This window comes from Macroventuria anomochaeta (assembly GCF_010093625.1).
Source record: "Macroventuria anomochaeta strain CBS 525.71 unplaced genomic scaffold BU25scaffold_5, whole genome shotgun sequence".
Classification (NCBI taxonomy): domain Eukaryota; kingdom Fungi; phylum Ascomycota; class Dothideomycetes; order Pleosporales; family Didymellaceae; genus Macroventuria; species Macroventuria anomochaeta.
In genome coordinates, this window is record NW_022985366.1 from 789,143 (window position 1) to 812,919 (window position 23,777).

The window sequence follows — 23,777 nt, forward strand, 5'->3', positions numbered from 1 at the left end:
GGAAAAGAACTTGCCTGGTGTGACTATGGGAAATTATGACTTTTGGTATCTCGCCGTAAGGCTGTTGCAGCCTTGCACTAACCCAATCCATGCATCCATGTTATTGAGGCGTCCCACGCTAGTGCAGATTAGTAAGTTTCGACAAGCTCGTGATTGGCATCCTTAGCGTATCTTTAGAGAAGCTTGAAAGTCGTGCCAGAGGGCTAAAGTGTAACTGTTCGATATTGCCAGAACCTGCTGTCTATGCTACGCCATGCTCAAACCTGGAAACCGCATGGGTATCCTATACAACGCCATGCCATGCTGATGCAAAACAAGTAAATCAACATCGAGCCAAACGCATCCACTACAGAGTCGTCAACGCCCCTAGTGTTTCGACGAGAAGAAGTGGTGCTTCTTTTTCTTCTTATCCTTGTCCTTCTCTTCTCTGCCATATTTCCCACTACTTGAAGGTGGCGCAGGGCTTTGCGCTGGCGGTCTTTGGGCGTTCAGGTTCATCTGACCCATCGCTGCAGTTGGTGGCTGCGGCGCACCTGGTCGTGGCCCACTGGCTCGTGGCCCTGAAGGCAGGCCCTGTGGCATAGGCTTTGAGCTCGCTGGTGGAGCTGCTGGCTTCGGCGGTTCCGGCTTCTCGAACAGATGCTTGGGTGCTGTCGGTTGCGGCCCGTCGACGGGTAGTCGAAGTCGATCACGGCGTTGGCTGAGGTCGCCGACTTGGCGCAGGAAGAGTTGTGGCTTCATCATGTGGGATGTGACGAGGAAGACATCCCTCGACGTCTTCTCGGAGACGTCGTAGCAGGCTCGCGACTCGGAGTAGGTTGCGCCGCCGGCCATGAACACTATGACACGCTGTCGTGGCTCCACGCTTGCCAGTCGCGATTTCGCCCAGGTAGGTTTTGCCGAGCGAAGAGATGAGGCTTGCGCGCTTTCGTGCGTGTTCATGTCTTCAGGCGCCGCCTTCGTGAACGGAAAGATATCCTGAGGTAGCGATCCTCGGACATGCGCCTCAAGCATATCCTGCAGCGCCGGCGTGAATCTTGACAAGCCATACTCTTCTGCGTTCGGCGGTGGCACGGCGTTGCGGGGAAAGAGAGGTGGTGGAGCGTCGCGCTTCTCCTTCAGTTGCCTCGCTACTCGCGCTCCAAGGAGGTCGAGGTTGCGAACGACTTCCATGTCTGGAGGAGGTAGCTGGGCGTGGAAAATAAGCTTCTGCAGGTCTGCTGGCAGTACGCCGTCTCGGAACAGGACGTAGAGGGCGATCAGGCGCAGTCGATCGGCTGGTGTTACTGCCTCGTCGTCTAATGTCCGCACGACCTGATCGGCCATGTTCTTGGCCTTGCGGTAGTCTTCATCCAGTCCAGTAGCTAGGCACTGCTCAACGGACGCCAGATCTGGTAGCTTGTGTTTTTGGAAAATGTCCATGCACTTCTCCGCCATGCCTAGATGCAGCGTGTACGACTCTTTCATCTCTTGGAATTGCGGCAAGCCAGCGATCATATCTTTGATCGCATTCAACCCGTTCATGCCTGCTGCGTTCTGTGCGTCCTGGTTCGTGAAGTTCGGGTTGTCCGCAATGAACTTTTGGAAGTCGCTAATAAGCTTACCCAATGTATCCTTCATGTGGCGATGACGGTTCTCAACCCAGATCTTGTCCTTGTCGCTGATCTCCATCTCTTTCTCTTCCGCGCCAGGATCATCCTCATTCACCAGAGCCCGGTAGGTAATCTTGTCTGTGTCGTTGATGGGTAACAGGTCCAGTGCCATAGCTTGGTACGTGAACTCGTGCAAGAACGGAGCGTACAGGTCCATGGATCGATCTGTGATGTAGAGAGCGCCACGTGGGCGGTTCGATTGCGGAGGGAAGTCCTGGTTGAATTGAGCGTACATGTCCAGCTTGTCCTGTACGAAGCGGGCGAGGTGTGAGCAGAGGACGCTAGCCTCGTGTGTGGGAGCCCGTGGTCGGTAGTATCGAATGATGGGATACTCGCCCAGCGCGACGCAAACACCAATGATCTGCCGACAAAAGTCAGCACAAGCACGTACTGTTGACGCATATGCCTACCTTTTCGGCCATCTCCTCCATGTGCCGCACAACCAGGTTGTTGCACTCTGGGTGAAAGAGCGTTGGGAAACTCCAGGGGTCCCTGAAAGTGACAAGATGCGATTCCTGGGGGTGGTAGTCGAGGTGCACCGTCCTGAACGCCCTGATTTGCTCGCGTGCCATCTGCGAACGATCGATGCGCTCTTTCAGCGACGGTGGGAGCAATGTCGTCCACACCAGAAAGAGACCACGATATCGCCGTACGTCGAGCTCGGCCATGACGCAGTCGACGATGTGTGGCTTGGGCGTGAGGATGTAAATGGCGTCCATGTCGCGCTGTGTTTCGCGGCGCTCCTCGAGACGCTCGATGTTGGTGATGTTGGAGTTGAGGATGTCATCTTCCTTGACGACGTTGTCTATGAGCTTCTTCGAGTCTTCGTCGACAATGAGGACCTTCCACTGAGAGCCGCATTAGCAATGGACCAGCCCAGGGGATTGGGTATGCGCACGTCGCCGCGGGTCATCTGGCGGATGGTGTTGAGGATCACTGCACTACGTGTCAGCTGGGGGCTTGGGCAGTATGCGCGCAGTATACGGGGACATACGCTCTCGCTGGACATCGATCATGGACACCATCTTCGCGGGGCACGGCTACCAGCGCCGGGAAGATGCAGAGGAGTCTCGAAGGTGCCAGGCGCTGCAGAGTCGCAGCAAGGCGCTCAATGTGTTGCGAGTGTCTTCTGGCAAGAAAGGGCGGCGGACTGCATGCGCGACGTTGACAGGTGTGGGGCTCGTCGCAGCTTGACGGTGTCGCAGGCGTCGCAGGCAGAGCACCAGGGCACCAGAGCGCCAGAGCGCCAGAGCACCCATGTCGGCGGCGGCGAGCGGCGAGCGGCCGGAGATGGACTGTCTCGGGCTTGGCTCAACTTTTTGTGCATTGACGTCGTCGACTTGGGTGCGCCAACAGCGCCATTGCAGGAACATCATACGGTTTATAGAGGCAGTCCGACTGGGGCAGGATTTTCCCCTCAATGTCTGCATTGCCTGCGCGGCGCAGCTCGTTGTGTCTCTTCTGCGCATTCGCTGCTCGACCGTCGCAACCGCAACGCCTCCTCCCCCGGATCCAGGTCGCGTACAGAGGCACTTCCTCGAAAAGCAAAAGTGGCAACAACAGCCGGGTTCAGAGTGCGAGACCAGCCAAGTCTGCATCCTTCAACCCTCTGAACTCAGGCAGGAGAGGTGTGCCTGCACGGCCTCCAGCCGATACGCTTCGTACCACTGTCGACGACAAGCTCTCGAAACTGCGCTCGGAATTCACCGAACCCGCGTTCCTCGACAGTCTACAGCTTGATCAGGATCAGTTCGGCAAAGAATGGCACCGCTTCGAGAACTCGATCAATGCGTGGGTGAAGCAGGCCAGTAGCGAGCTGATCGACCTGGTCCACCAAGCATCGAGAGGAAAGGCCACACTCGAGACACGGCTGCGTTACCTCTTCTATGCGCAGACATGCGGTGGACGCTTCACAAATGCTGAATTGGAAAACCAAAAAGAGGTGGCAGACCTGCGCTATCCTGCCGAATGGTATCCCGCCACACGCGAGGTTCCTCGAGTCGTCCACATGCACGTCGGTCCCACCAACTCTGGCAAGACCTACCACGCTCTACAACGCCTCGAAGCTGCCAAGTCTGGTATATACCTCGGTCCCCTACGACTACTCGCACACGAAGTCTTCACACGCCTGAACGCAAAGGGCAAGTCATGCGCCCTCGTTACTGGCGAGGAGCAGCGCATGCCAGAAGGAGACGCTCCTCCCATGTACAGCTGCACTGTCGAAATGGCACCTCTCAACACCAAGTTCGACGTCGCCGTCATTGACGAGATCCAGATGATCAACCACCCAGAGCGAGGATGGGCATGGACACAAGCCTTCCTCGGCCTGCAGGCACGGGAGATTCATCTTTGCGGTGAGGCAAGGACCGTCAACATCATGCGCGAACTGTGCGCGCTTGTCGGTGACGAGGTGCACGTCCACGAATACGAACGTCTGACCCCTCTCCAAGTGCAACCACGTAGCTTGTACGGCAAGTTGAACAAGCTGGAGAAGGGCGATTGCGTAGTCGCCTTCACCGTCGTGGGCATCCACGCTCTGCGACGCGAAATCGAGAAGCAGACCGGCAAGAAATGTGCCATTGTCTACGGCAGTCTGCCGCCAGAAACGAGGGCGCAGCAGGCAAGGTTATTCAATGACCCGGACAATGAGTACGACTACCTCGTCGCTAGTGACGCTATCGGCATGGGTTTGAACTTGTAAGTCATCCAAAGTGCTACCCGCTTGGACATGACTAATATCGTCAAGGGCCATCAAGCGTGTCATCTTCGAGTCCACCATGAAAAGCGATGGTGTCAAATACGTGCCTCTGCAGGTCTCCGAGATCAAGCAAATTGCCGGTCGTGCTGGTCGCTACAAGACCGCTGCAGACGCAGTGAGCGACAACACACCCAGTGCGAATGGGGAGACGAAGGTGGCGAAGAAAGAAAAGACCGTGGGATGGTGCACGACCCTCGATCAAATTGATCTTGACGTTCTGAAAGAGGGCATGAGTCGCGAACCCGACCCTATCAAGACCGCTGGACTGTTCCCTCCCTCGCTCATCGTTGAGCGCTTCGCCAACTACTTCCCACCCGGTACGCCCTTCAGCTACATCCTCCTTCGTCTCCACGAGATCTCCGAGATCCACCCACGTTTCCATCTTTGCGGTCTGAAGGAACAGCTCGCCATCGCCGACGCGATTCATACGATCAAGGGCCTGAGTATTCAGGATCGCATCATGATCACCTCCGCGCCTTGCAACATGCGCGACAAGGCGGAAAAGATCTTTTTGCGCACCCTCGCCGAATGCATTGCAGAGGGGAAATCCGGGAACCTTCTCGAACTCCCGAACCTGCCTCTCAATGTCATGGACGAGCCTGCCCGAGGCGATCGAAAGTACCTCTACTCGCTGGAACAGCTGCACAAGATGGTTGTTTTGTATCTCTGGCTCAGCTACCGCTTCCCCAACGTCTTCACCACGCGCTCTCTCGCGGTGTACACTAAGAAGCTGCTCGAAGACCAAATTGAGAGCACCCTTACCGAGTTCTCGCACACAGAGCTCAGACTCAAGCAGAAGGAGAAGCGAGAGCGCGATAGGCTGAAGAGGTCGAAGGAGGCCCAGGAGGCTGTAGCGGAGCTGCGAGGAAAGATGCCTGCCCCACCTGGTATGCCCGAGGAAGCCAAGGATATCCTCAACGATAAGAACGCTTTCGCGGAAGCGTCTCCAGCGACAGACGACGTCGATGAGTACCCAGAGGAGCCTGTCGACGAGTCTGAGAAGGCCGATGAGCTTGACACCATACTGGGAGATGCCGAGGTCAAAGAACGTCGTTCAGCAAACCTGTAGATCGCTCCACCGGGGTTCCCTGTACCTCGTACTGCATTTTGAGATTATTTCTGGAGTATTTCTGGAGTATTTCTGGAGTATTTGCTGGCGCATTCAAAAGAGCTTGGGTATACCATTAGACTTGTACAACACTGTTAAAAGTGAACAACCACTGTTTATATAACGACGATAAAGCAAACACTCGAATCAATCGGTCGACCACTGCAAACTACCACCTGCTCATGTCCTGAATGCTCAAGTTCCTTTTGAGGCTCAGGTTTTCGTCCGAGAGCAACAGTGACGTCTGGGGGGCGGCGATGTTCAAGCATCAAGGCTCACTTTTAGCGCCCAGCCTCGCGAGATGAAATGAGGGCTTGGCCCCTGCTCGGAAGCGCCGGACAGAATTGCATCCCCGAATTACGCTCTGGACCAAACATCCCTCCTCGCGCCCTTGAACACCCTCTGCAGTTTTACCAGAGCATCAGCTACCTTCTTCCTATACGAGTCGCGCAGCTTCTTCTTCGTCTTCTTCGTCTTCTTCGTCTTCTTCGTCTTCTTCGTCTTCTTCGTCGCCGCGCACCCTAACCGCCATGATGGCGCCTTCCCACATCCTCGAGATCCCGCGCCCACGGGTATGTCATTGCCCGTCTTTCAGGCACCGCACCAGCCATGAGCATAGAGGATACTGACATGCGCTACAGACGTTCCTCCAGAAGATGTCTCTGCGCACGGGCGCCGAAATCATCACCTACCTCCAAGTCATCAACAAGGTCTCCGGTCTGTACGGTCTCCTGGCGATCATCACCGGCGCATCCATCGACGGCTTCCAGCTGTCTATGTACATTTACTCGACCCTCGCGCTCTTCGCCACATGCTTCCTCTACAGGCACATCCGGTCACAGAGCCCCTTCGAGACCGTACTGCTTGCGCACCTCTACGCCCTCGACTCCGTTGTCAACGCGTTGTACACAGCCTTCTTTGGCATTGCCTGGTTCTACACACTCGCCGCACACCCCGACGAGGAGTCATCCATTCCCGGCCAACACGGTATCTCCGACAACGCTGGCTTCACGAGCCCCAAGCACAACGTCTCTGAGGTCAACGTCATCGCCTCGCCCACCGGAGGCGTCACAGGAGGCCAGAGCGCCGTCGCTGCAGGCGTGCCTCAAAATAGTGCACCAGGCGTCGGTGCCGGCCTTGGAAATGCTGTCTTCCAGAGCAGCAGCATCATGAGCATCTCTCTCATCTCCGGTTTCTGGGCCCTGCGCATCTACTTCGTCTTCATCATGTTGGCTTTCGCGCGTCAATGTCTGCGTCAATACATCGCCGCCCACGCCGCCTCTGCTGGGTGGTATAGCTCGAACAACATGCAGACCACCGCCACCGACCTCGCCGAGAACCCTTTCCTTGAGGGCAAGGAGCAGGGTGACGGCTGGAAGGGCAAGCTCGGTCGCGTCATGCTCAGCGGTGCACCCAAGTACTGGCTTGGTGCTGACGGCGAGAACGAGTGGCAGCACTCTGTTGGCGGCAAGTTCAGGAAGAACACACAGCTCGAGCAGCCCGTCGGCTTCAGCGAGCGTGAAAGGAGACGCAGGAGTGGTACCGGACCGCCAGTGCCGCAGCTCGCCAACCTGCAGATTGTACGATAGACTCGTATCTACAGAATGAGCTGATTCGGGGAGTGTACAGACGTAAGAAATGTTTGGCGATGAATGACGACCAAACACCTGTTAATGACGACTTAATATCTCGGTCCCGGTGTGGACCGACAGCAGGCGTACATGAGTGTTATACCTATCAGGAAGATCTTGGGATGGAAAGGGGCGCGCTGTCCTATATACGGGAGAAACCATCTCTGTCTTTATTTCTCATTCCTATTTCACAGCGAGCATAGCGTTCGGCAGTTTTTTTTTTTTTTTTTTTTTTTACGCCATCACACGTAAATCATATCCTTGGACGTTTTCTACTTCCCATCGTCATTTCTTTATCTTCCCTGCGCATTGGTCGCATTCTCGATACGATGCCAACAATCAGCAGCTCTGCCGAGCGCGCCGACCCCCGCTTGGTTTAGCGCGTGTGGATCATGTGAATGTTTCAGAGCACAGCCCATCCCTGACCGTTGTGTGCCGTTGCATCTCACCGCCGCCATCGCTGACACGGCCGCATGCCTGGTCCTAGGAGCACTAATTTCACTAGCCACGTGTGACTGTACTCGTGGCGTTGTCATCTGTCAAGGCCCTGAACTTGCCCGACATGATACAAGACGTCGTTGGCGCCGTTGGGCACGGTGACTCGGTTGGTTGATATTGCACTTCAAACTTGGTCTTAAATTCACCAAATCTCAAGTTTGACGACGACAGACCGGAACCTCACGTTTGATAAAATACTTAACTTTTCATATCATGGGATGTTTGACGCCATCACCATAAGTCACTTCAGATAATCACGTCTTCGCCAGTGTCATCTTACATCTTCTTCACTTACACCATCAACAAGCCCAACTACGAGATCCTGAAGAACAGGGAAGATCAAACTCAAAGAAAGAGCCAGGGAACAACCACCCAACATGGGATTCTTCCACTTCCACCGCCCAACCAGTTCCTCTTCCTCCAGCTCAGCCTCATCTGCACTCTCCTTTGCATCAAGCCACACCACACCGCGAACCAGCACCGACTCAGCAAGCGACTACATGACCGCCACCCTAAAGCATCACCTCACCACACCAAGAGCACCGCTTCTGAACCTCCCATTCGAGATCCTCCAGCACATCGCGTCCTATCTCGATGATGCCTCTGCAGCGAAATTCAGCCTGAGCAGCCGCCAAATTTGTTATGCTGTTGGCACAAACCGCCTCTCGAGCTATATCGCCTCGTCTGCAAGCCGGTTCGATGCACGTGATCGGCTGGAGGAAACTATCGAGCGAGCACTTCCCGGATCCTGGCACTGCGCGTGGTGCGACAAGTTTCATGTATGGTCTGCGCATGACGGTCCCGCAGCTATTTCTCAGATGCAACAGAGTCCGTGTGCGAAGTATAATAGTTACTTGGCTGACAGGATGGGCTATACACTTTGTTACCACCACATACGCCTCGCACTTGTTCGGCACAAGTACGGTCCAGCGCATGGTCTGGAGATTGGTGCGTTTGAGTGGAGGGGGAGTGGGAGTGTAAGCCTGTTCCGGACGCCAGTACATACGACAATAGCGCATCAGGCTGAGATTCGGGATGGAAGGTTTTTGCTGCATACGAACTACTCGATTCTCCTGCCGACCTGGGCCGCCTCACACAAGAACCTCATCGGGCACCTCTGGCCGCTGCTCCCACCCCTCCTGACCCAGCACAGGGCAAGCGAGTACGGACACACAGGCGTCATGGCCGCGCTCGACAATGTGGTCCGTCGCGGGTGGCGAGTCCTAGGGGCACAGTCCTGCTCCGATTGCCAGACCGACTGGAGCGTGACGGCATTCCCTATCCCTCGAAGCGTTGCAGGCGAATTCGTACGTCTGAACATCCAGACATGGCGCGATCTAGGCACAGGAAAAACCCCGTTCGACACTGCTTGGAGAGCGCATGGGCCGTATATTCATGGGACGGAGGAGAGTTGTGTGCGGGAAGAAGTGCGGAGGGAGAGGGGGAGTATCAGGGAGGCATTCGAGGGATCACATTCTGGAAAGGGGGAAGGTCGAGACGAAGGAGTGGAAAGGGGAAGCGATGAGTGGGAGAAGCTCGCCTACTCGTGGCAGCTTGATAAGAGGAGAGGAGAAGAGAAGGACCAGGAGAAGGAGTGGAGGGCGATTTGGCGGTATGTTGAGTGCAGGGCAGGTGTGCAGGCTGAGAAAGCATGAATTTGACTGCGGAGATAAGGAGCTCTGAGGATGAACGTCCGATCGTAATTCGACTTGTGAAGCGAAAGGAAGAGAGGCGTGTCTTTCGATAGGTGAATATGGCCTCGCACTAATTGGTAGGACTGGTAGCAAGCGCGTGCGCACTGGTTAAATCTTGTATGCGTTGAATGTTTTTGAGCCTAGATGCTGGCCTTTGGCGGAAAGGCCTTTACAATCTGGGCGTTTCTATCAAATTGTTTTTACCGCCTCAACTTTAGAATAACAGGATACAACGCAGTTCTGTAGAATTTAGAATTTGTTATCGAACATAAGAGTTTATTTCAACAGCAAGGCACGTCAGTCAGGCATCTTAACCACTCAGAAGGTCAGGAATTTGGGTTTCGCGATAAAATAATGCCAGGGATGGTGCTTCACTTATGAAAACGAGAGAGACATGGATCTGCTTTGGATAGCCTCCTCGACCCCGCGAGAATGTGTGCTGCAGATGTTTTAATGAAATGTCGCTCAGGTGGTGTGAACTCACAACAGCGATGGCGTCACAATTAGCCTGTTTACCAGTCCTCGTGCTCGCACCACCTCTGTGCATCGATCTCACAAAGCTGACCTGATGCAACAGAGGCACATCAGATCAATCAACTGTCACTGCGGTCAGCCTCAGCTATGCTAACTGGGCCAAGGTTGAAGGCCTAGCCCAAAGGCGCAGGAGTCTGCCACAATCTGATCGACAACGTATGCGACAAGTCTTCAGGAGTGTTCCTCTAGGTTACTTTAGTAACCAAATCTCTCCCGGAAGGACTTACCGATGGCGAGAATGCCACCAAATTGCAAGAACGCCTTAACACTCTACCGGAGGTCCTCGAAAAGTTGTTCTGGAAGATTCTGCGGGACCTCGACAATCGGAATATCCCTCGTGCCTGTCAGATTTCCAAGCTCCACAAGTGTTCTCAACCTACGCTGACGATTCTGGACATGTCATTTGCCCACACTCTCGATGGAGACCCCGGTTATGCCTTGAAAGCGCCGTTCGGATTGTGGGATGAGACAGAAAAACGCAAGAGCAGATCTGATGCGTCGTCGAATGACTGCATCCTGCAAAGGCTTGGTCGAAGCTAGTGGAGCCGAGACGGCACACCTATGGCGCGCCAATGTTAGCTATCTGCATCGGACAGTGAAAGACTTTCTGGCACCAAGAGATATCTGGTCAGAGGTCTGCCGCGCAGCCGGTCCTGACTTCAACCACCATGCAGGATTGTTCAACGCTCAGCTTATGCGTCTCGAGGTCTCGAAGCACAGCAATTTTAAGTCGGAGGATACATGGGAGGTAATTCTGTCGGCAATCTCATATGCAACCCAAGCTGAGGTTGATGGATCAAGGCATCAGATTGAGATGCTCGATGACCTCGATCCCGCTACTGATAAAATCATGGGAGCTTCATTTTCCAGAGGTTCCACCGCGGCCAAGTCGCATGATTCGGACGACTACTGGATGTTGTGGCGGTACAAAGGAACAAGTTCACCTTCATTCCTGGAGCTTGCCGTCCGACTCCAGCTTCCCGGCTATGTCACCGCATGTCTGGAGGCTATGCCAAAGTCTCAGTCAAAGTTTGAACCTTTTCAACTATATCACCCCGCTGTAACGCGTTACGAGATCAGCGAAGTTGGTTCAGTAGAACTCTCAGACGATCTTCTTCATCATTCCATAGACTGCAAGACGGTCCGGCTTCTCCTCAGATATGCGGATCCAAAATTTGCATCACCGGACGGAACAACAGCCGGGTCACAGCTCTTAAAGATGCCAAATTTCGATGAAGTGGCAGACATCGCCATGGACTTTCCCGACGCTGGGGCAGATCCTAAGCATGTGTCTTTCGAAGATCCAGAGTTCGTATCGCGTCTGCCAGAAGCATTCAAGGCGCAATTCAAGCGGAAGAAAAGAGTCAGCAGGTGAACACGCTACTTCGCATTGGCTCGCTATGGTAAACATCAGTGGTTTCGTGATCCAGCCCTGAGGCTAGATACTCTGAACGGCGATGCTGGGAGGACATTACACAAGTCGAGGCTGGAGTTTCCGGAGATTATCGTGCCGGAGATTGTTGTGCCCTCAATATTGCGACAGTCACAGAGTGACCGTAATACTAGATAGAATTACACATGTCACCTACCTAACCCATATCAAACATTGTCACTCCACAACGCAATTTTCTTGATGCACTCACTCATCCTTCTTTTCAAAAAGCTTTTGGTTTCTACAAGGATTTTGCCTAAAAATAACCCCCTCAGTTGCTCAAGCCCATGACGCTTCTACATGCGTTGACAACTCAGGCCCAAGTCCTCTCCAAACGTTGCCTTTACTCGAGAAGTTGATCGATTTCTTCAAGGGTCCTGCCGCAGGATTCTAGGAGCAACACGATTGCCCAAGCTCCAGCCCACGAGCACCAGAAGGCAAAGATGTAGTTGCCGAACCGTAAATGTCTCATCACGGGTGGAGGCGTAACACCGAAGATGAAGTTACACGGCCAGTTGACCGACGTGGCGAGTGCAACCCCTTTCGAACGCGAAGCGTTGGGGTAGACTTCTGGCAGGAGCGCCCATCGAGCGGCGGGTACGAGACACCATAAACGAGGATGAACAGGAAGAGCTGGACGATGCTCTGAAGGAAGATGAGGTTATCGCACTCTATGCCAAAATCAACCGCCTTCTGTGTCTCCACGCCTGCCCTAGATGAAAGCTTGCGAATCGTCCAACCCCTGTCGTTCACTCTCACGCGGCGACTTCATTGCCGGCAAAACGCCAGTCAGGATATCCGCATGCGTCGTTCATCATGACCCAATACTGTTCGAAAACCATGGAGTCTACTGGCCCCAACTTTGGCTTAGCGAGGCGGGTAAGAAGCTACAGTCGGCCTTCATCCCGTTCAGTACAGATGCGAGAGGCTGCATTGGCCGCAATATCATCTATCTAGAACAGACTGTGCTCATAGCGTCCTCGGTGTGGCGGTATGAGTGTGCGCTGCCGTCTCGGATTGGGAGCCTACGAGGCGGGAAACTACGACGCTGAGTCCTGAACATATGCTCTTTGAAATTGTAGAAAAGAGCAACGAGTGATACTTAGACATGTTGGCTTGACACAGATGCATTCATTCTGGGGTCAAGAATTTGCTGGGATGGAAAGACACACAATCCATTATATTTCGTGGAGTTTCGATGATGCGTCATCTAACAAAGCACAATGGATTCAAATTGCCGCTTCAGCTCTACCCAGCGGCGGAGGTATATCCAACCGATGCTGTGCCTGAAGTGCAGCCCGCCTCTATTTCCCAGAACCATAATGTTGATGACAGGAGGCGTCATCAAAGGCACTCCGGTGCCATCTGGGTGAGGATACGCGACGTCAAATACGACCGAAGGGTCTTGTAGATCAGATATGCTTGACTGGATGAAACAGCATTCGTAGCTTGTTTGTGCCCCAACCGAGATAGCCATCACCTTGTAGGTCTCTGTATCGAACATGAGAGTCTTGTCTTGAGGCAGCGTCGGAGAGGGTCTACATATACCGACAAGCCTGCCGCTCGGATCCACAATATTGAATAGGTTTGCCGTTCCTCCGTTGCAACTTCTGTGACGAGGGTGCCACATGAGTCTCACAATGCTTGTTTGCGCCCAGGTGCCCAAATAAACGACTGGGATGAGGCTGCACGGACGATCAAACAGAAGATCGGTTGCTGGCATCGCTTTCCAATACTGCGAATAAGTTGCCCAGCGCTCGTATATGATCCCAGACAGCTCTCTGATAGGTTTCCCTTGAAACTCGCCGAGCAAGTCCGACATTTCATTGTTTCCTGAGCATCCGTGCGCGGTGGCCAACGCCATATAATAGGAGGGCTGAACACGATCAGGAGATGCAATATAGTTATACCACTGGGAGATTGGCTCGTCTGGATCGTCAGAGCTAAGAAGAACCGAGTCGCTCGAATCAACAATCTCAATCGAAACTCCAGGAGTAGTTGACAGCAAAACCCATTTGACCAGGGAACCAAGGAAGCTTGAAACCATGTTCAGCTTACCAGTATTGGATGACCAGGTCCAAGACGGGATGTAGAAATCCGCATGACGTTGTCGTAAAGAAGATTTTTTGCCTGGTATATGATGCCATAGGAGCGCTGCATCGAAATCCTTCAGTGGTAAGTTGTAAATACTTGATTTCATATGGTTGGATGGTGCATATAGTGCACAAAGTATGCCGGTGAACGCGTTGTAGATGTCTGAGGAGTATGTCAACGATAGGCTGTTGTAGTTTGCTGAGTGTTTTACATAAGCCTGGAAAGGTTCGAGCTGGCCAGGAGCCCTCAAGAGCTCCGCCCTGCTGAAGCGATTGGTGATAGGAATATTAGCGGCTGTCCATCCTCCATTATCTTCGTTCGGGGTGTCTATTTCTGACACAACACCTGCCCTGCACATCCAGAAGACTTGAGATGAGGTTATATATAACTTCCTCTCGCAAAGAAGCTTTTCTTGATAGGTCCAACCTCGGGTAGCCCATACCGAGGTTGTGACAGCGGACTCGAATGTAGGCAGGCAGGTGCGGATCTGGAGGTCGTTGAAGCGCTCAACAGCCGTAGGATAGTCTCGCAATTTCCCAATGCCCGGAAGTTCGTCATTCATGCCGTTGCCATGCGCAATGATGACGGTAAAAACCGCCCGTGCGAAGATGGCTGTCATACCTGCGATCTGCTCTTCCTTTTCTTCAAAGTTGTCTTGTACAATACGGAGACGATCCACCCATATATACCTTTCGCCTAGGCCAAAACACGCTTGTATAGCATCTTCAATAGTGATTGGCATCCTTGCAGCACAGAGTCCGCCTTTGGCCCTCAGTTCTCGAATGGTTGACATGCTGGCTTTGTGACCAGACTCGTCCGGATCTTTTCCCCAAGTGTAACTTAGAGCCACGTACCGGCAACGCTCAACTTCAGGCTGGATGACTCGGCGATGTAGAACGTCGACCAATTGGAAGCCCTTAGGCAGGGCCATTCTTGATGAATTCAGCGCTGCAGATGAGCACTGCGAGTGTTGGATCTCGCAGCGTCTGATCCAAGACCGAATTGTCTTCCAGTCTATCAAGCTTGAAAGAAAGATTTGTGACGATGGGGGCCGGGGCATCGCATTATGCAGATTCAATATGGAGATGTACGTTTTGAGTGCTGGCATACACCGGCTGAAATCCGGGGCTGAACCGATCAGAAACATCGTCCCGAAGGTGGAGGCCAGCTCGCCTGATACTATGTATAAAGAAAACTCGATCGCGGGTGGCGGTACATGTTCAGGACGAAAAGCTTGGATGAATGTGTGTGCTGACAGAAGCAAAAGCCGATGAAAGCTGCAATGCTCAGTTGTCTTGATTGTGTCAAACGTGCCAAAGCGAACAGTCAGCGAGAAGGGTGTCTGATCCTGCCGACAGCAGATAAGATGCTCCAGTCGCAGATGGTCGCATTGCGCACAAAGGGTACCGTTATTGTCCCCAAGCGAGCAGTTGGTACATTCCGCATGGAAGCAACGATGCAATCCTTGAAGTCTCAATGGAGGATACCGCGGGTCGTGGAACGCAGGATACGAGGTGAGGATTGTGACGCAGAATTGGCAGATGCGTGAGTGGCTATGAGCGAGATCTTGTGATTCCATTGTCGAATCCATCAGATGGAGAGTCCGTTCCGTCCTGTCAATGAGGTTGTACGGAGATCGGTAAAGGCCAGCAATGCATTGTGTTTGGATGGGTATGCTTTGAGTTGGCCATCAGCGCCAGCCGCACTTGCGAGGTGTGACAGGTCATAAAAGGCAAAGCCAAACCTTATGTACCACCATCCTCTACGAATAGCAACCACCTCGCTACACCGATGCAGGCAATTTCTTCAACATACTGCTGTAGTTTCGCACGCTCGCAAGACGCATTGACCGCAGAAGAGTTTGTAGGCTTCATATTCGTGAGAGATATAGCCGGCGCCATGACTGAAAGGAGCCCTTCTTTCCACCGCCAGAGCAGCCCGATTCAACCTCTCAACCGGGTTCTCATATCGGCTCCAACCACAATCAGGTGGTATCGCTGCAAATCGTGACTGACTATTCAGACATGAGAGGTGGTGGGTACGATGTCTGGAGGTGCAGGAGCGAGCGTGGATCGTATGCAGATGCTAAGGCGTTACGCGCCCCAAGACGCTCGTGACGAGCTTACACTACGGAATGCTCACGCGATGTCTAAATGCCGGTCTCCTGACTTGATTGCGCTTACTGTCAAAGTCATTGTTGTAAGAATGAGTGGTAGCCTATAAAGCTGCGGAAAGGAAAGAATAGTGACGTCTAGCGCTTTCCTTATCTTATCGCCCTCCCACAATTTCTCGAACTCCCCCACCACCAATAGACAGACACCATACAATGGCCTTTCGCAAGCGCAATATCGCGCTCTCACGCGCCCCAGCAGACGGTGAAGCGTCTCCTACAGCCCCCTTGCCATCTGTAGGTCCTCCAGCGCCTACACCCACCGGTGTACGCCCTTCACCCATAGATGGCCGCCACACTACCTCAACCGGCACGCCCTCGCTCGATGGCATTCTAGCAGGCCATGCCGGCTTGCCTTTAGGAAATTCGATTTTAATCGAAGAGAGTGGGACGACTGACTATGCAGGCGCACTACTGCGTTTCTACGCAGCAGAGGGCGTGGTACAGGGACACAAGGTGCATGTAGTAGGCATGGGTGAGGTATGGGGTCGCGAGCTGCCAGGGATATCAGAGGATAGGGGAGACGGGAAGAGGAGAGAAAGCAAGGAGCGGGCGGAGAAGATGAAGATCGCCTGGCGGTATGAGGGGTTGGGACAGTTTGAGAGTGCGAGAGGTGCGTGTTGTGTATCTAGTCCAATGCAATGCTATAGACTGGATTGTCTGACTGTGAGTGACAGGTCCACAGAAAGTGCAGGCTCAAGGCGAAAATGCGGAGGAGATGGTTTTTTGTCATACATTCGACCTCGCGAAAAGGCTCACGCTGCCTGTGGGGACGGCTATGAACTATATCACGATACCGCGAACGGCGCCCATGTCTACGTCGCCGTTCATGTCGATACTGCAGAACGTACAGCAGCAGCTCGCTTCGACGCCTACGCATACGATACACCGTCTCGTCATACCATCCCTCCTTTCGCCAGCACTCTATCCTCCCACGTCTTCGCATCCGAACTCCATACTCCAATTCCTGCACGCTCTCCGTGCATTACTGCGGCAATATCCAACACGATTCACAGCCATCCTCACCCTACCGCTATCGCTATACCCTCGCTCCTCAGGCCTCGTGCGCTGGATGGAGATCCTCTCCGACAGTGTTCTCGAGTTGTCACCCTTCCCATACTCGCATGCGCAGATGCTCGCGCAGTCTGCTGGCACAACGAAAGACGAAGAGAAGCCACAGGGAATGTTCGCCGTACACAAGCTCCCTGTATATCATGAAAAGGGCGGTGGTGGTGGAGCGGAGGATCTGGGCGAGGACATGGCGTTCACACTGAGCCGGCGGAAGTTCGTAATCGCGAAATTCAGTCTACCACCGCTGGAAGGAGACACCGAGGCGCAGGAAGCTGCTGTACGTGAAGCGGCTGGTGGTAGTGCAATGCCGAAGAAGGCAGATCTCGAGTTTTAGATCGTTGTCGATGCTCAAAGTTCGTGAGGGAGGTCATCGTCTGAGCTGTCCTCACCCATCATATCTTCCATCTCGATCTGCTCCCAACCTGCGCTGCCAGCGCCCGAGCCGAGGCCTCGTGCGTAGCCGCGCCCATATGAGCCGTGTCGAGGATTGATGGACATGCCAGAAATTCGTGCGCGGAAGCCGTCGCCCATACAAGATGACAGCGCAAGGAATACGAGGAAGAAGATGAATGGGATGAAGAGTAGGAGTGACAATAGTACGAGGACGTTCATGATGCCGCGTGGGAATAATACGTCGTAGTTGTAACAGACAAACACGAAGGTGGAGCGAAAGCATGTGGCCAACGCTGGACCCTTGTTTTCGTCGTCATCGCTCGGGAGCTAAAAGCCGAACCCCTATGGACGACATCTCAACTTTTGTAGAGCAACACTCAACAACACATACACACATTGACAATGACAATGACACAATTACTCCAACTACCGCTGAGCGCATTGCTCTTGCTCACATGCGCGCTCACCACCTCAGCGCATGGCGGCGATCATTCGCAGGTTGTAGTCGCGCCAGACGCAGACTGGGCGACTCGACACATGGCCGGTACAGCTTGCAAAGCCTTACACACCTCACAAACACTAACAAGATTGCAGAGGAACACCATATCTCTGGCTACGACGCCACAACTTTCTTCAACCTACACGACTACGACAGCACCGGCGTCTGGACCGCCCCAGACATCCGACGCACCTACGGCCTCTCCGACCCGTCCAGTGCTCATATCTCCGAAACTAAGAAGCAAATGGTAGTCCAAACAGTCCTCGACATGTTTGACACCGACAAAAACGGCGAGATCAGCCTCTCCGAATTCCAAACAAAAGACAGCCAAAACATCAAACTGCCCGACTTCGGCATGGGGCCTGGTCATCACGGCGATGACGAGTACGAGTATGAAATTCATCACTGGGAGAAGTATCACTCGGGTGATGATGTGAAGGAGGAGGATCTCACGCACCCAGAGGATATTGAGCATTTTAAGTTGCATGAGCAGAGGGAGCAACAGCAGGAAGAGTGGGAGAGGTTGGAGAAGGGGATTGTGGAGAAGAATATTCCGGCGAAGTATAGGCAGAACTAGAGGAAGAGCTATGAAGAGAATGGTGTTCCATAAGAGGGGGCGTTGCGATGTCTGGGCTGGTTCTGGACATGTACAGTATGGCGTAACGAAGCGGCGACGACGAGACGAATATACGAGATTGAACGAGCAGCGCATTGAAGCAGTCATCGAGGGGCCATTTACTACAATTGATCTTGCAGATCATCTTACACGGTCACCGGCAGCGCCGTGCAATTGGTTTCAAGAACAAAAAGCAGTTATTCTCGAGAGACACGAAAGAGAAAAGGGAGACCATTCCCACGGGTTGGCACTGCGCTTGGCAAGTGCTTCAAGATGCAAAAAACGATAAAAACATACAACAGCGGGTATTCGCTAGTGGTCACCCACCTAACTACTAATCCGCCGATACGTTGCTTAAATAGGGCTGAGCGAACGGGAAGCCTTGTTCTCAACGTTCTATGGTCGTATGTGGAAGAGACGGTTGACAATATGACTTCTATCACAGTAGTATTTGCGAAACGAGGATCAGTGTATTCATAAGATTCTCGCATCCAGACGACTCCTACACTCTCACATGCGGCAAGCACTGACACTCCTCCATCAGCCACACTGCCTAGCATACATAACATCGTCTCCAGGTACACTTTACCTCCGCCTCCTCATTGGCAACTGGATACACTATGTGATACTCAACCGAATCATACTTAAGTACTTCACGTCGAGCTTTTCTTGCGCTTAACTGCAACTTCCGGCTCTTGATCATCCCTTTGCGTGGTACCATGATTACATAGCAGGTGTGTATAGGATTCAGGTAAGAGTTGATCATTGTAAGGTCCATGCCCCAGAAGAGGATCATGGCACTGAGCTGATCTCGAGAACGACTAGGGACTTTCGTTTGAGACTTTGCGTGCCCTGAAATAAACCGCTGTCATAACCACGAGCACAGATAGCTACACGAGAGCATACACAATTCCGAGTCTGATGATTCGAGACCTTTTCGTAGTCCCCTACTCACCCGTCTCATAGTACTTCGCACCATTCACTCTTTTCTCACCCACCTGCGAACACAGACGCGGGGGCAAATGGCCGCGGTGTTCATAGCTCTTGGCTCGTATAAAAAGTCTTTATGCTCTCTCCTCACATTCGACTTCAGGAGTTGTAGAGAGCTTCTTGGTCTTGTGGTCATCGCACGACGGACAATCGCGATTGATCGTTTCGATATGTGCGAGCGCAACGACTACAACGTCGTCCTCAGTCATGGTGTCATCCGGAAGGAAGCATCCAAGCCAAGATCGCTCCTTAGGCGCAAGCAGTCCAAGTAAGGCAAACGACCTGTCCCTTGGATCTTTGTAGTTTGACTTGCGGTAGCTCAGGAGAAGCTCGCACACAGGTCATCTTACACCTCGTGTTACATTGCCAGGTCGATGCTCATTAGTGAATACTAAAAGCCACCATTTAAGGGCCTCTGCGAGGGCTGCAGCATGAACTGAAGCCTGCTGCGGTGAATGTGTGAAAGTGGTGACAAACACTGCGGTGCATAACAGTGGTACTGCTAGCGAATCAAAGTAGGGGCGGAGTATCAGCGGCGCCTTGTGCTCACTACCACTGTTCGACGACCTCGATGGTCTGCATAAGGAGCTCACGAGCTACCGCTGCACGTATCTTGCACTCTATCTAGAATTCCTGTTCGGCCAACTATGTTAGAATTGGACCGTTCGATCAGGAATCAGTTTGAACTCACGCCCGATCTTGATCACGGGCTTCACACCGCTATGACATGCTTTTACCATCCACTTGCACGGCGGTATTGTCCCAGCACTTCTTTTGCTTGTACATAGCATTTGTGATTCTGGTCGTGTTGCTTGTGAGGAACAGGATCGTGTTGTTCCCATCGTACGCTTGATTGCGATTTATTTACAATTGGGGATATATAATTCCTGCTATCCTTGTCAATCAGTCCCATATGCTTTGATCTTGAAGGCAGGGCTCACCTTTCTACGCTCCATATCGTACATACGCATCCGTTTCTTACGCGCTTCGCGCGCCCTTATCGCCTCCAGAATCGCGCAAGCCTATCATGGTCAGGCTTTGCAATGACTGGTCAGGTCGAGTTCTAGTGAAGTTCACCAACCAAACAAGCCTCCATCACCAGCTCCACCCTTGCGTCCACCTCTCCGCGCTTCTGTCAGTAACCACTCCCTCAAGAAGTCCTTGTTCTTCATCTCCTCCGGCCTCACCAGCCTCGTGTCAAACTGAGCTTCCTGCCTACTGAATGCTAGCAGCGTCGGCATGCTCGTAATCCGATACGTAATCGGCAGATCCCCAATCAATGTTGAATCCATCTCGACCTCAACAAAACCCAATCCGCCTTCGCTCTCTCCAACTCTCTCCTCCTCAATAAGCTCTTTGACGAGAGGCTTGACGGCTTGACATGTTTGGCACCAACTCGCACTCCAAAATGTGATGAGAGAGCGGTTGTCGGCGGCGTTGAGCAGGGTCAGGGTGTGCAGGTCTTGCGGTTGGCGGACATTGTCGAAGAGGCGGTTTGTATGCGAGCGGTTTGAAGCTGAGGGGAAGAGGGAGAATGTGCGCCACTGCGGAATGGAGAGATGAAAGGTGCGCGCGGTTTTAGGGAGTAGTTGTGCCATCCTTGGGTGTTGTTGGAGAGCAGATGGGAGGCTGGAGCTTGACGCTCGTAGTTCGAGATGGGAGACGCGACGGCGACGTCATCGCTTGCCGAGGCACTACCGAGGTGGGACACCGGATGAGCCGGGATGACCGGATGAGCCACCCCACCATCAAAACAATATCATTCACTCAACTTCAACATGCAATAACTCCACCACCATGGACCTGATTCAGGATGCAATTAAAGAAACCAAATTGTGCGCACCAGGTGCATCTTTTTCATACCGCGCACTTGCCCAGAAATACAGATGCAGCCGTGCTACGCTGCAGCGCAAGCACAAAGGAAAATGCAGAGCTATGTAGGGGCTGCTCAACAACACATGAATCTCCACCCACAACAAGAGCTGGAGCTTGTACAATACATACAAGGGTTATCAAACTATGGGCTTCCACCTACAAGGGCAATGATACTGTTGCAATTCGTGCCTGAAGCAAAGCTTGTAGACACTATTTGATTGGTTCTCAGGGATGAGTGGAGGTACAGGGAGTCTGTAGGGGTTGACAGTCACCTAAGCAAAGCTCGGGTGGTCAAGGGTAGACTATCTGGGCAGGTTGTAATAACCTTTGTAATAGTCAGGTAGTCATCTAGTCAAAGACCATGGCGACTGGTTGCAATGAGTAGTACAGAGTATACTGTCTGGCTCGAGAGCAAGTGAGTGTTGCGATTCGTGCCTTAAGCAAAGCTCGTAGACACTATTCGATTGGTTCTCGGGGATGAGCGGAGGTAGGGGTTTGACAGTCACCTAAGCAAGGCTCGGGTGGTCAGGGGTAGACTATCCGGGCGAGGCGGTAGTAGCCTTTGTAATAGTCGAGGTAATAGCCGTCTAGCCGGAGGCCGTGACGACTGGGGGCAATGAGTAGTACAGAGTATACTGTCTGGCTCGAGAGCGAGTGAGATTCTAATAACAAAGTTGATTGACGAGGTTGAACACGATGCCATAAGGGCAGCGTGTCTACTTGCTATATAATTGAGCAGAGGATTGCTCAGATCGCTCGGTACTGAGTATACTGATCGTACCGAGTATACTGCTCATGTCGAGTATACTGACCGTACCTAGTATACTGCTCGTGCCGAGTATACTGCTCGTACTGAGTATATTGCTTGTGCCGAGTATCGCCGACGCGGCCTCACTGCTCGGGTCGCTTGAGTTGCTCAACTGAGAGTGATAATCATACTGAGTATCGCCAACGCGGCCCACTGCTCGGGTCTATCGATACTACAGTTCCTCGGCTCCTCTCGTATCGTTGCGTAGTCCTGTTCGTTCAGTGTTGTTGCGGGTTGCCCTTTGATCGTAACACAAACATGTTGATATCCATCAGCTGTGGGTTTGACAGAAAGTCTTAGCTGGCCGCCTCAACGTGTTCTGGGTTTCTACCAACAACATGCCAGCCGTTGGACTCACAAAGACATTGCCCCGTCAGAAAATTGAGCAATTTATCTAACAGTGTGCCCTTGTTAGTTTTAACCCAATTTGATTCGTCTGGCCTTATTCTACTCGTTACAACAACGCTTCAGTTATTCTGCTACAGCTCCAACAACTCAACTTTGTCAGTTACAATTATTTCACACTCATTTCTTTGTAGGACCTGGGGTGTGTGTCGCAGTACAGTTAGATCAGTACAGTGAGGTTGAGTATAAACGAACCGATGTGATACTCCTTCAAACGAGTATAGCAACACAACGGTCTCATGGTCAAACCACCCTGTCACTCTACTTAAACACACAGCTCAGTTCAATTCAGCTTCAGTGAACCTCAATTCCATTGCCCGATACCTATCGTATTCAGAACCGTAACACTGTTGTTGATTGGACGGTTATAAGGGGTCTGAGCTTTAGAGATGCTACATGCCTGGCAACCCGAGGTCTGTTAACCTGGAATCGTACAAACCTACTTCCACGCCTCACCTGATTCATCAATAACCCTCTCCAAGTACATCAAAAAAGCACTACACCAAGCGAAAAGATATGATCCGTCAGATTATCCAATCAGCTCCTGGGAAGATTGCTATAAGCGTTGGCGTATGAACTTCCTCTAACCATTTCAGCTTCTTGGGTGTTGTTGCTCACTTTGTTGATGCCGATTACAACCGACAAGACCACCTTATTGCCTTCCGCAACCTCTCTGGTGATCACAGTGCTGCTGCACAGGTCTCAGTTATACTCAACATTATCCGAGAGTACAATCTTGAGTCAAAATTCAACTGTTTTGTGAGCGATAACACGTCCAATAACGACAAGAAACTCATCCAACACATCAACAAGCAGTCATCTATCGTTAACCTTGGTACTATGCACCGAATCCGCTGCGCAGGTCACATTATCACTGAGCAGTTTAAATACATTGGGAAGGATGGGGAAGTGGCTTCCATATGTCCTGAGGGATTTCAGTGCCATGCAAGAGGGAGTAAAAGAAAGAAAGGTAAAAACGAGTAGGAAAGAAGGTGCTTGTTGTACAGCCAGAGCCGCTGATACAGAATGCTTTAACAGAACTCAGTGAGTTTGGATCATTTGGCGGTTTTTGTGGAGTAATAAGTGCTACCGTGGGCAAACCTCAGTGTAGTACTTTGTAAGTTGGGTGTAGGCTTTAAAAGCCTCCGGGTCCCCAATTCGTACTGCTGTATATGCCAAGCCGTCGACTGGATGGTGGTCTACGGTAACACATGGTGTATAAGTGAAACCTGTACCTTCGTCTATCAATCGAAACAGAATTCAGATCTCTATCACCCGTACTAGTACGTGAATCCTCCCGACAATATCTGTACATCCCGGCGGTTTGCGGGGATCTGACTGCCGATCGTAAACGCACTTATTGGAACTGAGCTCAAATCTGATGCTGCAGTGTCACCTTCAAAGGATTGGTATGGCTTGAGACATCGTCCCAAGGTTACCGCATGATTCGGAAAGCCTCCTCCGTACATCACCAGCGGCCTGTGGGGATCCAAATTTCGCTTTCACCTAGTTTCCAAGGACAATGGGCAGGCACCGCATGTTGAAGGTG

General features: G+C 52.4%; 8 protein-coding genes across 8 annotated transcripts; 5 read left to right on the top strand and 3 right to left on the bottom strand.

Annotated features, from left to right (window-relative positions):
* Positions 1-216: 216 nt before the first annotated feature.
* Positions 217-2,859, bottom strand: BU25DRAFT_446139 (Sec1-like protein). Its single transcript, XM_033709473.1, has 4 exons — positions 2,647-2,859; positions 2,551-2,588; positions 2,063-2,500; positions 217-2,013 (listed from the first exon to the last, which is right to left on the bottom strand). The coding sequence occupies exons 1-4, from the start codon at positions 2,675-2,677 to the stop codon at positions 367-369; spliced, it is 2,154 nt and encodes a 717-aa protein (XP_033565435.1). The 5' UTR covers positions 2,678-2,859; the 3' UTR covers positions 217-366.
* Positions 2,860-2,999: 140 nt separating this feature from the next.
* On the top strand, positions 3,000-5,675 carry BU25DRAFT_386260 (ATP-dependent RNA helicase SUV3 mitochondrial precursor). The gene is made up of 2 exons (XM_033704392.1): positions 3,000-4,349; positions 4,399-5,675. Exons 1-2 carry the CDS (start codon positions 3,073-3,075, stop codon positions 5,477-5,479), a joined length of 2,358 nt encoding a protein of 785 aa, XP_033565436.1. The 5' UTR covers positions 3,000-3,072; the 3' UTR covers positions 5,480-5,675.
* Positions 5,676-5,868: 193 nt separating this feature from the next.
* BU25DRAFT_407770 (DUF1753-domain-containing protein) lies at positions 5,869-7,362 on the top strand. Its single transcript, XM_033705633.1, has 2 exons — positions 5,869-6,090; positions 6,160-7,362. The coding sequence occupies exons 1-2, from the start codon at positions 6,052-6,054 to the stop codon at positions 7,105-7,107; spliced, it is 987 nt and encodes a 328-aa protein (XP_033565437.1). The 5' UTR covers positions 5,869-6,051; the 3' UTR covers positions 7,108-7,362.
* Positions 7,363-8,024: 662 nt separating this feature from the next.
* On the top strand, positions 8,025-11,250 carry BU25DRAFT_418854 (uncharacterized protein; the record flags this gene model as incomplete). Its single annotated transcript, XM_033707899.1, has 3 exons — positions 8,025-9,259; positions 9,919-10,031; positions 10,400-11,250. The coding sequence occupies 3 exons, from the start codon at positions 8,025-8,027 to the stop codon at positions 11,248-11,250; spliced, it is 2,199 nt and encodes a 732-aa protein (XP_033565438.1).
* Positions 11,251-12,438: 1,188 nt separating this feature from the next.
* BU25DRAFT_226691 (HET-domain-containing protein) lies at positions 12,439-15,092 on the bottom strand. The gene has a single exon (XM_033701376.1). It carries the CDS (start codon positions 14,990-14,992, stop codon positions 12,518-12,520), a length of 2,475 nt encoding a protein of 824 aa, XP_033565439.1. The 5' UTR covers positions 14,993-15,092; the 3' UTR covers positions 12,439-12,517.
* A 1,188-nt stretch (positions 15,093-16,280) lies between these two features.
* On the top strand, positions 16,281-17,290 carry BU25DRAFT_407774 (PAXNEB-domain-containing protein). The gene has a single exon (XM_033705634.1). It carries the CDS (start codon positions 16,290-16,292, stop codon positions 16,974-16,976), a length of 687 nt encoding a protein of 228 aa, XP_033565440.1. The 5' UTR covers positions 16,281-16,289; the 3' UTR covers positions 16,977-17,290.
* Positions 17,291-17,443: 153 nt separating this feature from the next.
* On the top strand, positions 17,444-18,111 carry BU25DRAFT_333748 (secretory pathway protein-like protein Ssp120; the record flags this gene model as incomplete). The annotated part of the gene is made up of 2 exons (XM_033702498.1): positions 17,444-17,579; positions 17,630-18,111. The coding sequence occupies 2 exons, from the start codon at positions 17,444-17,446 to the stop codon at positions 18,109-18,111; spliced, it is 618 nt and encodes a 205-aa protein (XP_033565441.1).
* A 1,625-nt stretch (positions 18,112-19,736) lies between these two features.
* BU25DRAFT_226829 (uncharacterized protein) lies at positions 19,737-20,800 on the bottom strand. The gene is made up of 3 exons (XM_033701377.1): positions 20,222-20,800; positions 19,832-20,162; positions 19,737-19,773 (listed from the first exon to the last, which is right to left on the bottom strand). The coding sequence occupies exons 1-2, from the start codon at positions 20,736-20,738 to the stop codon at positions 20,119-20,121; spliced, it is 561 nt and encodes a 186-aa protein (XP_033565442.1). The 5' UTR covers positions 20,739-20,800; the 3' UTR covers positions 19,737-19,773; positions 19,832-20,118.
* Between the last annotated feature and the right edge of the window lie 2,977 nt (positions 20,801-23,777).

Coding starts and splice junctions, on each gene's coding strand:
- BU25DRAFT_407770 (XM_033705633.1), top strand. CDS start 6,052: ATGGCGCCTTCCCACATCCTCGAGATCCCGCGCCCACGG. Junction 6,091..6,159: donor TCGAGATCCCGCGCCCACGG/GTATGTCATTGC, acceptor CATGCGCTACAG/ACGTTCCTCCAGAAGATGTC.
- BU25DRAFT_226691 (XM_033701376.1), bottom strand. CDS start 14,992: ATGGATTCGACAATGGAATCACAAGATCTCGCTCATAGCCACTCACGC.
- BU25DRAFT_386260 (XM_033704392.1), top strand. CDS start 3,073: ATGTCTGCATTGCCTGCGCGGCGCAGCTCGTTGTGTCTCTTCTGCGCA. Junction 4,350..4,398: donor ATCGGCATGGGTTTGAACTT/GTAAGTCATCCA, acceptor AATATCGTCAAG/GGCCATCAAGCGTGTCATCT.
- BU25DRAFT_446139 (XM_033709473.1), bottom strand. CDS start 2,677: ATGGTGTCCATGATCGATGTCCAGCGAGAGC. Junction 2,589..2,646: donor GATCGATGTCCAGCGAGAGC/GTATGTCCCCGT, acceptor CACGTAGTGCAG/TGATCCTCAACACCATCCGC. Junction 2,014..2,062: donor TGGAGGAGATGGCCGAAAAG/GTAGGCATATGC, acceptor TTTTGTCGGCAG/ATCATTGGTGTTTGCGTCGC.
- BU25DRAFT_226829 (XM_033701377.1), bottom strand. CDS start 20,738: ATGGCACAACTACTCCCTAAAACCGCGCGCACCTTTCATCTCTCCATT. Junction 20,163..20,221: donor TGGTGATGGAGGCTTGTTTG/GTTGGTGAACTT, acceptor TGACCATGATAG/GCTTGCGCGATTCTGGAGGC.
- BU25DRAFT_407774 (XM_033705634.1), top strand. CDS start 16,290: ATGGTTTTTTGTCATACATTCGACCTCGCGAAAAGGCTCACGCTGCCT.